The sequence below is a fragment of the Chiloscyllium plagiosum genome, unplaced genomic scaffold (assembly GCF_037043375.1).
Source record: "Chiloscyllium plagiosum isolate Xiang-an unplaced genomic scaffold, Cpla_swu_hap1 HiC_scaffold_44, whole genome shotgun sequence".
In the NCBI taxonomy this organism is placed as follows: Eukaryota; Metazoa; Chordata; class Chondrichthyes; order Orectolobiformes; family Hemiscylliidae; genus Chiloscyllium; species Chiloscyllium plagiosum.
This window is the reverse complement of record NW_028270182.1, coordinates 13856600-13871821: the sequence shown is the minus strand read 5'-3', so window position 1 is coordinate 13871821 and position 15222 is coordinate 13856600. Positions and strand designations below refer to the sequence as shown.

The window sequence follows — 15222 nt, the reverse complement described above, 5'->3', positions numbered from 1 at the left end:
TTTTTAAGCTGTGTCCTCTGGTTCGGCACTCACCCATCAGCGGAAACATGTTTCCTGCTGCCAGAGTGTCCAATCATTTAATAATCTTATATGTCTCAATCAGATCCCCTCTCAGTCTTCTAAACTCAAGGGTATACAAGCCCAGTTGCTCCAGTCTTTCAGTGTAAGGTAATCCCGCCATCCCAGGAATTGACCTCGTGAACCTACGCTGCACTCCCTCAACAGCCAGAATGTCTTTCCTCAAATTTGGAGACCAGAACTACACACAGTACTCCAGGTGTGGTCTCACCAGGGCCCTGTACAGCTGCAGAAGAACCTCTTTGCTTCTATACTCAATCCCTCTTGTTATGAAGGCCAGCATGCTATTAGCCTTCTTCACTGCCTGCTGTACCTGCATGCTTACCTTCATTGACTGGTGTACAAGAACACCCAGATCGCTCTGTACTGCCCCTTTACCTAAATTGAATCCATTTTGGTAGTAATCTGCCTTCCTGTTCTTGCCACCAAAGTGGATAACCATACATTTATCCACATTAAACTGCATCTGCCATGCATCTGACCACTCACCTAACTTGTCCAGATCACCCTGTAATTTCCTAACATCCTCATCACATTTCACCCTGCCACCCAGCTTAGTATCATCAGCAAATTTGCTAATGTTATTGCTAATACCATCTTCTATATCATTAACGTATATTGTAAAAAGCTGCAGTCCCAGTACTGACCCCTGCGGTACCTGCCATCTCTGCCTGCCAGTCGGAAATGGAGCCGTTTATCACTACTCTTTGTTTCCTATCAGCCAACCAACTTTCAATCCAAGTTAGTACTTTGCCCCCAATACCATGCACCCTAATTTTGCTCACTAACCTCCTATGTGGGACTTTATCAAAAGCTTTCTGAAAGTCCAGGTACACTACATCTACTGGATCTCCCCTGTCCATCTTCCGAGTTACATCCTCAAAAAATTCCAGAAGATTAGTCAAGCATGATTTCCCCTTCATAAATCCATGCTGACTCTGACCTATCCTGTTACTACTATCCAGATGTGTCGTAATTTCATTCTTTATAATAGACTCTAGCATCTTTCCCACCACTGAGGTCAGACTAACTGGTCTATAATTTCCTGTTTTCTCTCTCCCACCTTTCTTAAAAAGTGGTACAACATTAGCCACCCTCCAATCCACAGGAACTGATCCCGAATCTATCGAACTCTGGAAAATAATCACCAACGCATCTACGATTTCTCAAGCCACCTCCTTCAGTACCCTGGGATGTAGACCATCAGGACCCGGGGACTTATCAACCTTCAGACCTAACAGTCTCTCTGAACCAATTCCTGGCAAATATAAATTCCCTTAAGTTCAGGTCCTTCAGCCACTGTTACCTCGGGGAGATTGCTTGTGTCTTCCTCAGTGAACACAGATCTGAAGTACCAATTCAATTCTTCTGCCATTTCTTTGTTCCCCGTAATATATTCCCCTGTTTCTGTCTTCAAGGGCCCAATTTTAGTCTTAACCATTTTTTTTGCCTTTCACATACCTAAAAAAGTTTTTACTATCCTCCTTTATATTATTGGCCAGTTTACTTTCGTACCTCATTTTTTCTCTGCGTATTTCCTTCTTAGTAATCCTCTGTTGTTCTTTAAAAGCTTCCCAGTCCTCTGTTTTCCCACTTATCTTTGCTATATTATACTTTTTCTCTTTTAACTTTATATGTTTCTTAACTTCCCATGTCAGCCACGGCCACCCATACTTCCTCCTAGGATCTTTCTTCCTTTTTGGAATGAACTGATCCTGCAACTTCTGCATTGTACACAGAAATATCCGCCATTGTTCCTCCACTGTCCTCCCTGCTAAGGTATTGCACTATTGAAATTTAGCCAGCTCCTCCCTCATAGCTCCATAGTTCCCTTTATTCAACAGGAATATTGTCACTTCCGATTGTACCCGCTCCCTCTCAAATTGCAGATTGAAGCTTATTGTATTATGGTCACTACTTCCCAATGGCTTCTTCACTTCGAGGTCACTGACCAATTCTGGTTCGTTGCACAATACCAAATCCAGAATTGCCTTCTCCCTTGTCGTCTCCAGCACCAGCTGTTCTAAGAATCCATCTCTGAGGCACCCCACAAAGTCTCTTTCTTGAGGTCCAAAACCATCCTGATTCTCCCAGTCTACCTGCATGTTGAAATCCCTCATAACAACTGTAGCAACATCTCTGTGACAGGCCAATTTCAGCTCCTGATTCAACATTACATCATTCCATCCATGCACCACCCTCTGCGTGAAAACGTTACATAGAACAGTACAGCATAGTACAGGCCCTTGGCCCTCCATGTTGTGCCGGCCTTTTATCCTACTCTAAGATCAAACTAACCTACATACCCTTCATTGTACTATCTTCTGTGTGCCTACCCAAGAGTTGTGTAAATGTCCCTAATGTATCTGACTCTACTACCACCGCTGGCAGTATATTCCACACACTCACCACACTCTGTTGCCTCTTCAGTCCTTTCTAAATCTATCCCCCTCACTGTAAACCTATGGCCTCTAGTTCTTGTATATTTACCCTATCAATGGTCCGCCCAGGATTTTATAAACCTCTATAAGGTCACCCCTTAGCCCTCGACACCCCTGACACTTCAGAATATGGATCAAATATTCAAGTTTAGACAAAGAGAAGAATGGGTGACATGGTGGCTCAATGGTTAGCGCTGCTGCCTCATAGCACCAGGGACCCAGGTTTGATTCCAGATTTGGGCAGCCATCTGTGTGGAGTTTGCACATTCTCCTCGTGTCTGCGTGGATTTCCTCCGGGTGCTCCAGTTTCCTCCCACAATCCAAAGATGTGCAGGTGAGGTGAATTGGCCATGCTAAATTGTCCCATAGTGTTCAGGGATGTGTAGGTCAAGTGTATTAGTTGGTGGTAAATGGTAGGGGAATGGGTCTGGTGGGATACTCCTTGGAGGGTCGGTGTGGACTTGTTGGGCCAATTGGCCTGCTTCCACACTGTTGGGATTCTATGATCTTGGTCTTTCATCCCTGCTTTATCCAAACTCTCTGTTCCGCCCATCCCTCCACTTTGGCTTTTCCCCACTCTGTTCATAGAGTCATAGAGATGTACAACATGGAAACAGACCCTTCGGTCTAACCCGTCCATGCCGACCAGATATCCCAACCCAATCTATTCCCACCTGCCAGCACCCGGCCCATATCCCTCCAAACCCTTCCTATTCATATACTCATCCAAATGCCTTTTAAATGTTGCAATTGTACCTGCCCCCATCACATCCTCTGGCAGCTCATTTCATATACGTACCACCCTCTGTGTGAAAAGGTTGCCCCTAAAGTCTCTTTTATATCTTTCTCCTCTCACCCGAAACCTATGCCCTCTAGTTCTGGACTCTCCGATCCCAGGGAAAAGACTTTGTCTATTTATCCTATCCATGCCCCTCATCATTTTGTAAACTTCCATAAGGTCACCCCTCAGCCTCTGACGCTCCAGGGAAAACAGCCCCAGCCTGGTCAGCCTCTCCCTATAGCTCAAATCCTCCAACCCTGGCAACATCCTTGTAAATTTTTTCTGAACCTTTTCAAGTTTCACAACATCTTTCCGATAGGAAGGAGACCAGAATTGCATGCAATATTCCAACAGTGGCCGAACCAATGTCCTGTACAGTCGCAACATGACCTCCCAACTCCTGTACTCAATATCTGATCAATAAAGGAAAGCATACCAAACGCCTTCTTCACTAACCTATCTACCTGCGACTCCACTTTCAAGGAGCTATGAACCTGCACTCCAAGGTCTCTTCCATCTTGCAACTTTGTCTATTTGCCTTTACCTCCTCCCCTGCCCAATTTGTCCACCTCCCTGTTTGCTTTGTCTATCTGCCCACCTGCCCTCCCCCTTTGTTAGAAAGATGAGTGGAAACACTTCCACCCTGTCACAAAACCCTGCACTAAAAGTTGCAAGTTGGCAATACTATTGACCTACCCAGGGAGCAGAAAACAAATCCATTGGTTAGTGTTGGAAAAGGAGAAATTGCGGAAAGTTTTTGATGCCCCCTACCAACCACTAGCAATAGTCCTGTGTTTAGTGAGTCAGTCTGGAGGAGTGTGGTTGGGGGGGGGGGATGTTCCTTTGGCAAAGGTTTGGAGAGTGAGGGGGTGCTTAAGGAAGGTCTACAGTTGTCAATACCCACCGTTGTCTCCCCCCTGTCTAATACGAGGTACGAACTGGGACCGGGCCTTTACATTGGCTGGGCGGGAGCATCTCTGGAGCTGATTGGTGGGATCTGCCTGTGCTGCTCGTGCCGAACGGCCAAGGATGTCAGAGGGTAAGTCTCAAAGCCCCTCCTGTTGTGGGAACGTGTTAACAGCACTGTGGCTGCCCCCACCCCAACCTTGTCATGGGTCCTACTGTATCCCCAGGGTGCTGACCTCTCCGGCCTGGGATTGGCACCATCCCTCACTCCTCCAACCCCTCCCCCTTCTCAATGGGGTGCCTGGATCTGCCCCTTTGTCCATTTGAACACCACCCCCTGGGCATTGCCTGGGGTACTGACTCCCTGGGCCCTCCTTCGTTGGGTACCGAATGTCTTCCCTCCTCAAACACACTGACTCTCTGCAGCCTGCCAACCCCAACATCTCCCCCCACCCACCGTGCAGTCCCTGCCCACTCAATATCGAACAATGAGCATCCGATGCTATTTCACAGAGATTGGAAAAAAAATCAACATTCTCCTCTTTGGAAACAGAGAATGCTCCCACACTACCACGCTGCTCCCCCTTGCCACCCCCTGCACCATCCCCTCCCTGCTGCTTCCTCCCTGGTTCCAGCCTGCCTCCCTACATGCCCAGACACGGGCTCAACATCTTGAGATCTCACGTTGACGAGTGAGATGGTGGATCCGTCACTCTCATGTGTTTTTTCTTGCAGTAGCTACACGTACACATACAGGACGGCCAGATCCCCCCAGCCGGGAGAGGTGACCAAGAAGTGGAACTCGGAGCCGGATAATGCCAGCAACTACGGGAAGAACGCTTACGTTTGAGGGCGTTCTTACCTCTGGTGCCTTGACTCTCTCTGGTGCGTGGGCATGGGGCGGGTCCTTACTCTGTGGGGGATGGCTATCTCCTGTCACCCTACATGCATCCACTTCCAAACCTCGTGAGATAGGACTGGAGTGAATTTTTTTCTCTCTCTCTCTATAGCCTTTTGCTAAAAATATCTGATCATTGTTTCTGACGGAGCTTCTATATAACCGATCGATACAACATGATTCAATGCGTGTCTCTCTCTCGCTCTTTCTCCCTCCAACACTTCGCCGCGACCAGCGAAGAGAAACCAGACTTAATGTTTCAGGTGCGGTGACTCTCAGAACAGTCATCCTTACCTAGTCTGGCCTGGCCTACATGCGACTCTAGACCCACAGCAATGTGCTTGACTCCTTTGGGCAATTAGGGATTGGCAATAAATGATAGGCCTAGCCAGCGACGTCCTCATCCCGTGAGTGAATCAAAGAAAAAATGAGCAAGATCCCTATTTCCACCCTCTGTGCTTTGAGAGGTGACAAAATGAAATCAAAGTTTGTGGTTGGTGGGGAAAGCAGAGGTGAAGGCAAAAATGGATCTTATCGAATAGTGGAGCAGCCTCAAAGGGGCCGAATGGCCTAATTTGCTTCTTGCTCCTATTGTGAAAGCAAGTCGGTGTGAAACATGCCTGTGATAAAAGATCAGTAGCTAATTTCCTCTGTGCTAATCAGTGACTGTATTACGCACTGATAATATCGATTGATTAGTTCTAATGAGATCTGGAATCTTGTGGTGCACTTCAGCCTTAACAATTGAAAGTGAGCTATTGTATCCCTGATAACCCCCCCCCCCCCCCCCGCGTTTGTAACGATACACAAATCTCCCACCGGAAGGCCACAAATGATCTCCAGGGCGCGCACTGAGTAATTGTTCTGTGTGACCGGGCATAGAAGATTCTTCCGAAATGTTCTGCAAATTCACTTGTAAACATGGCGCGGGAGAGTGACCTTTGTACTTTACCCTCACCTTAATAATAATACTGTCCGAATCAACAAAAAATGTAATCAGATTAATAAAACTGCGTCCAGGCTCATAAACTTTTATTAAAGTTCACTTCCAAATCCGGCAAGAGCTTTACGTGGATGTTTCGGGGTTGCCTATAATTGTGGGGTCTCCGCGTTGGGAATTTTGCATTTTATTTGGGATGAGGATAAGTTCAGTGGTGTGTTTTTGTGTGTACGGGATGCCCCAGAAAGGTACAGATTCCTTGGTGAGCGCTCTGGACTTTGAATCGGAGTTCAGATCCTGAGAGTACCTTGATTGCTGCCGCCTCAGCTGATGGAAATTTCTGAATGACCCTGGTGTAATAAGGAACCAACAGTTCAATCCTTGTTCCGCTGCCACCTCAACCAGCTCCTCATCATGATGTTCAGTCAGGAGCTCAGCTTGATCTGGAGCCCCTCTGCACAAATGGGTCACCTCATAATTGTCTTCAATCAACCTCCACCCTGCCACTTATGAGACCACTCTTTGCTGCCATTTCCACATCCCTCTTGCCCTTTGCTGTCAGTGACTTTGGGTTCCACAGCACTGTCAAGAAATATTTTAGCAGCTTCTTACCTTGCACTCATCAGGACCTTTGCAAGAATGCTGATGTACGAGAAGAGAGTGACACTATTATATGGTGTTCACCTTGAATTGGTATTCTTGCAGACTGTCCTGATAACTGCAAGTCAAAAATGTGTCTTTTGTTAGTAATACTGAAGACATTGGTTCAGCCAGTTTTGGAATACTGCGTACAATTCCTGTCTCCGGTGGAGGTAGGTACAATTACAAAATGTAGAAGGCTTCTGTAAGTAAGTATGTAAGTAAGAAGGGTTTAGAGGGATATGGGCAAAATGCTGGCAAATGGGACCAGATTAGTTTAGGATATCTGATCAGTGTGGACAAGTTGGACCGAAGGGTCTGTTTCCGTGCTATATATAACCCAACGACTCTGTGACACTATGACTATGCTACAGAAGGGATGTGAAAACTTTGGAGGGTGCAAGAGAGGTTTACCTGAATTGGAGCCTATTAGTTATAAGAATATAGACTTGAATTGATTTTACGAGAGTGTCGGAGATTGAGAGGTGACCTGTTAGAAGCAGATATTATTTTGAGAGACGTGGATAGTCTGAGTCTTTTTCCCAGTGTGCACGTCAAATACTAGGGGGCATAGGTTTAACGCTATGCTAAACGCCTTCTTAACCACCCTGTCAATGCGTGATGCAAATCTCAAAGACTTATGTACCTGATTCCCTCAGTCTCCTTGTTCTACAACACTACCCAAGGCCCTGTAACTGTATAAGTCCTGTCCTTGTTTGAATTCCGAAGATACAAGCAGGATTGGGCCATTCCAGCCTGCTTCGCCATTCAATATGATCATGGCGGGTCTATTTCTGGCAAGGGCGGGGACTGAAATGATGGAACTGGATACTGCTCCTGGTCCAAGCATCCTGATGAAGCCCTGACTTTCCACCCTGTCTGGTAGTTCATTCACTTGACACCGCCCCCCCCCCCCCCCCCCTCCCACAACCAACTCCCCAAATCCATTGCAAAGTGAGGAGTCCATGGGAGGACTGCATCTAGCTACCCAGGCACTGTACTTCAGGAAGAGAGAAGGGAGGGGGTGACCTATTGGTCTTAATGCTGGCCCTCTTAATCCAGAGACCTAGGTAATGCTCTGTAAACCTGGGTTCAAATCTGGCTATGGCAGGTGGTGGTACTGAGTCCAATGCCAAACCTGGAATATAAGGGTCTAATAAAGATGACAATTGTTCAGATAAAAACTCACCAGATTTGCTACCTTCCTTTCAGGAAGGGAACTCCCAACCCTACCAACCTGGCCTGGCCTATATGTGACTCCAGACCCAGAGCAATGAGATTGACACTTAACAGCCCACTGGGCAATTAGGGATGGTTAATAAATGGTAGGCCTAACCAGTAATGGCCTCATCCTTTTGGATAAATTTGTGGAGAAATGTAGGTAGCAGAATAATTTTGGAAGTATGGACTTCATAGAATTGAATCCCTAAAGTGTGGAAGCAGGCCATTCGGCCCATAGAGTTCACACCGATCCTCCAAAGAGTGACCCATTCCTCTACACTATAACACAAGGTTAACCCACATATCAGACGCATCCCTGGACGCTATGGGGCGATTTAGCATGGCCAATCTACCCTAAGCTCCACGTCTTTGGACTGTGGGAGAAACTCCCCACCCCATACAGACATGAAGAGAGCGTGCGAACCTCAGGCAGGCCATCACCTGGAGGTTGGGATTGAACCTGGATCCCTGCTGCTGAGGCAGCAGCGCTAGCCACTGTGCCATCACACTTGATGGGATGAAGGGCCTGTCTTGTACTGTATGATTTGATCCAAGTGTTCTAGCAAGACCCTTTTGGTCTTGCTCACACAGCCCCGTTCCTTCTTAGAGTAGTCCACAAACACGATCCCAAGCCTTTCATGAGTTTGCTATTTTATTTCAAATCCCCTGCATTTAGACTTCAGATCGGCTAACATAGTCTATGGCAGGGAATTTCCCACAGCAGCAAATTGCCCACGATGCATAAATTAGGATGATCATGGTGAACCTGGGAACCTTCCTATAACGTTCACAGGTGGGCTAGTCTCTCCCAATTATAACGGAGGAAGAAATGCTGTGGCAGTTGCAGAACTACCTTGAGGTACAGTTTTCGTTAGGGAAGACCCTAACCAAAATTGGGCAGAATCCTCTAAAGACAATGGACACGAGATGACATGAAATGTGTCTGGGCAAAGCCACTCGACAGAAAGATAAAGACAGGATTAAATGTTCCCTTGCATTAATGGGACAAGCTCGCCAGAGAAAACAAGTCTTGACTGCATCAGCCCATGATCGTGAAGTAATCCAACTTAAAGAGCATTAAAAAGCAGTGTGTGAACAACCGCAGAAAGAAAGATGCAAATAGGGATCAGCTCATCTTAAAAATCAGGGGCTTGAAAAAGAGAACAAGAAATTGAAGGATGAGATAACAGTCCTGTCAGTTTCTTTCCCGCTCCCCAAGCCCACAGAGAATTTGTACGCGACCACCCAAAACATCCAGGAGCTTATTCAGAAAAACAAAGCGATTGCCCTTGGGAAACAGAGGGAATCCAGCAGTGAAAGTGGTGAGGACTGTATATTCCCCGTACCATTTTTCCAACTCCTTAAAACCAGGAAAGTAAAGATAGAAAAAATGGTCAGACAGAGATTAGAGGATGGTACTGAGGTGGATGTTCCAGTACTACAGACTGAAATGCACACTGTGCATGGACATGCAACCCCTGACAATATGGATAGATGATCTAAAGAAATGCCTCACCCAAAGAAGAGGCCAATGAGGAAAAGCCTGGACCAGTTAAGGGGAATATATATGCTCCATCCCTGGGTTGGGGTACAAAATCTGAAAGTTACTGTAACTGAAAGAGAAGGACACCTCCTCCATGAGGCAGTCAAAGGTGCTCTTAGAGAGTACAACAGGAGCTGCAAGCTGGCTGAACAGCAATAAAACAGTGGTTACCGGGGTATAACCCGCATAAGACCAATTGGACAAAAGTCACAGCTTGCTGTCAAAAACCCACAGAGGTCACAGAATATGAGGAAAGGTTGAGGATGACCTGGAAAGAATATGCAGACCTCTCAAATGTGCACGATGACAGGGATTAGGAAGGTTGCGATTATGGTCCACTGAAATCTGCTTTGTGGCCAGACTTAAACCTGAGCTGAACTAAAATGTTTAAAGTGACTAAATCAGATTGGGAAGTAATCACTATGACTTGGTGGACTGAGCTCTTCAGCTTGACAGAGATATGGGCACCAAACTGTGAACCTTACAGATAGAACAAATGGGACAGAGCCTCAGTAAACCTGGGAAGACCCAAGACAAACGCCCAGAACACTGTTACATCTGTGGAAAGGAAGGCCGCTGGGCAGGAAATGTTGGCAAAGGGGAAAAGGGAGCTGTTGCCTAATAAACAAGGAGGACGGGGAGAACCTGGAAGCTGGGAGTAAGACCGATCCCCTAGAATAGCAGGAGCTACTAAAAATGACAAAAAACTGACAGAGCCCACCCTTTGCTTTTTGCCAGCAGAAGGGAGACAGACTGCATGTGAACATGAGAGTGGGTGACCTGGACATTGACTGCCTTTTGGACACAGGAGCAGAATTGTTGTACCTATCCCAGAGGTATGAGACCAAACTCCCATTAGACAGGGCAGTGAGGACAGCTTACAGAGCAGAAGCTGACAGGATTGCAATCAAATGGACCAAACCCATACACCTTGAATTCGGCCCTCATGAGTTAGTAACCATTATATGGGTAGTACCTGTAGCCCAGCCACTCCTTCACCCAGCTGAATTCCTCTTTATATTTCAATGATGGATGAGGAATGAGGTCCACCAGAACCCTACAAAGGGAAGAATTAAGAGATCACCCCATTTGGGCTAAAAACAGGGATGACTGCAAGTTACTGAAAACAAAACCCGCGACTTCGAGAAAAACAGTATCAGCTTGTACCAAACAGGAAAAAGGGACTTTAATGAAAACCCATTGTATTTCTGACAGCCTGGTGTGGCCCATGCGAAAAGCAAGTGGGAAGTGAATATTAACTATGGATCACAGGAAAGCTGGATGGAATGTCATGACATTCTACGCTGCCATGATGTCGGGAAGCCTATCCTCCAGAGCATCAGCAGAATTTCGGTGTCTGACTGAAGCCTGCAGAACAGCAGGGGATCAGCCTGCCAACTTTTACACAGACTCCCACTATGCTGCTGACTGTCACCTTATGCGTGATGCCTTATTGTTTCACTGTCGTGTACTAACTGATGCTGCAAGTTTTGCTTCCTCACAAGTATCGGCCTGGAAAGAATCGCTGGGGTGTCATGACACCGTACTAGGTGAGTGGGTTCTTGTGAAAAAGATCCACAAGGAACCCTGAGGTGCAAAGTGGGAAGGACCATACCAGATGCTACTGATCACCCAGTCTTCTTCACTCCAATGAGAAAAGCCCTAGCTCACTCAACCTTTCTTCATAAGACATGCCCTCCAGTTCAGGCAGCATCCGGGTAAAACTCCTCTGCACCCTGTCCAGAGCTTCCACATCCTTCCTGTAATGAGGTGACCAGAACTCAACACAATATTCCAAATGTGGTCTAATCAGGGCTTTGTAGAACTGGAAAATAACCTCGCGGTTCTTAAACTCAATACCCCGGCTAATAAAAGCCAAGACACAATATGCATTACTAATAACCCTGTCAACTTGGGTGGCAACTTTGAGGGATCTATGGACTGGATCCCACGATCCACGCTGCCACGAAGCCTGCCTTTAACCCTGTAATCTTCATTCAAATTTGACCGTCCAAAATTAACCACTTCACACCAGGTTGAACTCCATCTGCCACTTTTTGGCCCAGCTCTGTATCCAGTCAATGTCCCATTGCAACCAATAACAACCCTGCACACTATCCACAGAAGTCCCAGAACAGATCCTTGCGGGAACATCACTGGTCACGGAGCTCCAGGCTGAATACTTTCCACCTTCTACCACCCTCTGTCTTCTATGGGCCAGCCAATTCTGGATTCAGACAGCCAAATTTTCCTGTATCCCATGCCTCCTTACTTTCTGAATGAGCCTACTATGGGAAACCTTATCAAAGCCTTGCTAAAATCCATATACACCACATCCACCTTCATCAATGTGTTTTGTCTCATCCTCAAAGAATTCAAAAAGGTTTGTGAGGCATGATCTGTCCCTCACAAAGCCATGTTGGCTATCTCTAATCAAACTATGCTTTTCCAAATAATCATAAATCCTGTCTTTCAGCATCCTCTCCAATAATTTGCCCACCACTGACATAAGATGGTTCTGTAGTATACTTTATTATCATAAGATAGACCAAATTTAAAACAACCCTTTCAAACCCATTACTTCATTTTCACACCCTATCAGCCTTTGCTACCAGCAATATTTAGGCCTAGCTATCTTTGAATAGGTGTCAATATTGTAAACGAAACAATCCCATCAAGTATAACATTATAACATTATTCAGCCCTTGTCAACTGTCTCTCGGACCTGAAATACCAAACATTTTCTCCAGTTAGTATGTACTTGTTGAGTACCTTTTAACAGGACCACTATTCCCTTAACTGACAAAATAGTGCTTCCATGAAGTTGCTCAAATGAATAATACACTGGCAAAGAGTAAACAAATCTCACAGCCCAGCTGCGGAAATCAGTTTGTACTTTTATTAGGTACAGGCACAATTCCTAACTTATTTAGAGCATACAGGCCTAGTATTTTTTTTACTCACAAACATCTACCAACTTAAAAGACAAAAGGACTAACAGCTCTCAATTATGCACGTAGACCTGACAGGCACTCTTAATCCTATCAGGAGTAGCAGCCAGGATTTAGCACATGTTTTAGCCCATCTCCTGTCTCTTAGGACAGAAGCTTCTCAAACCTTTGTGTACTCAAGATAAAAAAGATATAACAGCAGAGTAATGGAATTTTTATATATGTAAGAACTGTACTTTGGGATTCTATTGCCATCTCGAATTTGTGCTACTTGCAGTTTCTGAATAAAGGAGGTTATTTTTACCACCTACCAATTTTGGTCATTATTTGAACATGATTGCAGTCGTAAGTTATATCATGATGATTTAAATGCATCGTATTATACCACCAGTTAAATTTAAGTAAAACATCACTGATTAGAATACCTATATCACAGCATCACCTTAGTGAGCACAAAATGAATTTGAATATATTTGAAGTGCAATTAAGGAGTCAGAACAGCGAGCTTATGTAAAGCAGAACTTACTTGGCTGATATATCCATTCTACCTGTCAGTTTCAGTCTTGCATTGGTGTTGATGTGCATTGTGTACTTCACGAGTCAGAAGTTAAAACATAAACATAATATTTATAATATTAAAATATTTTGGTTAATTTTTGGAATTTCCAAACTGTGAGGTGCTTGGTCCATAGATCTTTGGGCTCCAAGGTAATCAGATGATATGGGGATAGAATGGGAAGGTGGAGTAGAAAATCTGCTATTACGTTATTGAATGGCAGAACAGACTAAAGGGGCTGAATGCCCTATTCCTGTTTGTCATGAGCTTACAAACAGAGGGGAGCTAATAACGTGGTGGTATTATTGCTAGATTTTTAACCCAGATAATATTCTACGGTCCCTGCCACAGCAGATGGTGGAATTTGAATTCAGTGAATACCTGGTATTAAGAGTCAAATGATAACCAGGAAACAATTGTCGATTGTTGGAAAAACCCAAATGGTTTGCTAATGTCCTTTAGAGGAGGAAACTGCCATTCTCACCTGGTCTAGCCTACATGTGACTTTCATCCCAGAACAATATGGTTGACTCGTAACCATTTGGGTATAGGCAATAAATGCTGGCCTAGCCAGTAACATCTTCATCCCGTGAATGAATAAAAACAAAAATGACTTTTTTTGGTAAAGATGAGATAAGACTGATAAATTAAATTGCATTTAATGCAGTTCAAGAAGCCTGACAAGAAAGGCAGATGAACTTAGATCATGATGACTGATGAAGGCCAGTGTGCTAAAAGCCTTCTTCATTGCCCTGTCCATTTATGACTCCACTTTCAGAGAACTGTGCACCTGAACGCCAAGATCCCTCTGTTCTACTACAAGCCTTAAGGCCGTACCATTCACCATGAAACTCCTATCTTGATTTGACTTTGCAAAATGCAATACCTCAGACTTATCTACACTAAATGCTGGTTTAAAAAAAGTAGCACTTGTGCCCTCATAGGATCAGACTGTCGCACCAACATCCCTAAATCCTCTGAAAACATCACTGACCTGCTGCCCACATGCCGAAGGAAGCAGATAAGGTCAGGAAGATAGGGGAGGAACTATGTAGACCCCCAGATGCACCAATGGGACCATCAGCTGGCTTCATTCTCTGTTCGGTTCCTGGGGAAGATCTATTATACAATGGGCCATTGGACTCCATTTTTAAAATCATTTTTATTGTTGTTCTGATTTCCTGTTGTAAAACTCTTAGTGTTTTCCTGGTCAAACAAACTATGACTGCCCTTATGATGATCCAAAAGGTTGTCCCTTCGGCTCCTCTCTTGGAAGAAGAACAGTCAGTCCTGAGAGAAATGACCTCCATTCAGATTTAGAATTTGATTGTCCTTTCAGGCCAAAAAGGATGAAATGTGGAAGAATAAAACTGTTTACTAGGCCAGCATGAAAGATGGAATAGCTTAATGATTACATAAATGACAAAATAGTTTAAGGATTAAAATGTATTATTACTAACAATAAAGGTATTTAGCTAAAAGCATAAATCAATAACCATTTTAAAGCAGACAACTTGTTAGTCTAGCAGACATTTTGAAGTCATAATCCATGAATTTTAGCGAGTACTGGCCTTTTTCGCTACATTCCCTGGGAAAGAACACACATTTTCTGTGGCCTGAACAAGCTGTGACTTATACTGTACTAACTGTGAAACTATAAAACTGTAGCTCCAATCATTTCCTATCAGCCTGGCATTTTATTATAACTGCGCTTGTTACTAAAATGAATAAGTTATGTGTAGACTTGCCCATTTTTTTGGTAAAAATGACAGTAATTCAAATAACTCTTGGAAGATGTTTCCAATATGTTTCCAGGACCTCTCCCTATGCATGATTAATAAAAGGTTGGCTTTGAACAATTCAAATACTTGCCTGAGCCTTGTTTCAGATCAGTAAAAACTTTGATGTAGCCCCCTTCAATATTTCACTCTTTTGACTGATCTCCGCTCACATTGTGGCTTTCTGTCTGCCGGTCTCTGAGTCAGATGGAGAAGATGTTGCCTGCAGTCCCGTGTGCTATCTTTGATCCTGATCTCTTGTGTTTGCTCCACAGGTGTTTGGCAGCAGAACTGAGGGTTTCTTTGCGCTCACTCGGAAAGACCTTGATTCCTTGACCTACCACTCACTGAGTCTGCCAGACCTCATGCAGCAATATGTAGCCGTAGAGGCTACTATTACAAAGATGCTGGCCTGTTGATACGGTCTGCAATTCACAAGTTACCATAGTCTCACCACACTACAGGGCAGCTCTCTTATTAGAGAGGTGAG

The 15222-nt window shown here is 44.8% G+C and overlaps 1 protein-coding gene across 2 annotated transcripts in view; it reads left to right on the top strand.

The window, feature by feature from the left end:
* Nucleotides 1-12708, top strand: part of LOC122544364 (claudin-15-like) — a 28922-nt gene extending 16214 nt beyond the window's left edge. The window contains exons 4-6 of one of the 2 annotated variants that reach the window (XM_087983070.1): nt 4232-4339; nt 4942-5091; nt 10663-12708. In XM_087983070.1, coding sequence (XP_087839196.1) covers nt 4232-4339; nt 4942-5056 — 223 coding nt within the window. In that variant the 3' untranslated portion in view covers nt 5057-5091; nt 10663-12708. Of the gene's footprint in view, nt 1-4231; nt 4340-4941; nt 6162-10662 lie in introns of those variants that run through there. The other variant, XM_043683597.2, reaches the window with a different exon arrangement.
* Nucleotides 12709-15222: the final 2514 nt, after the last annotated feature.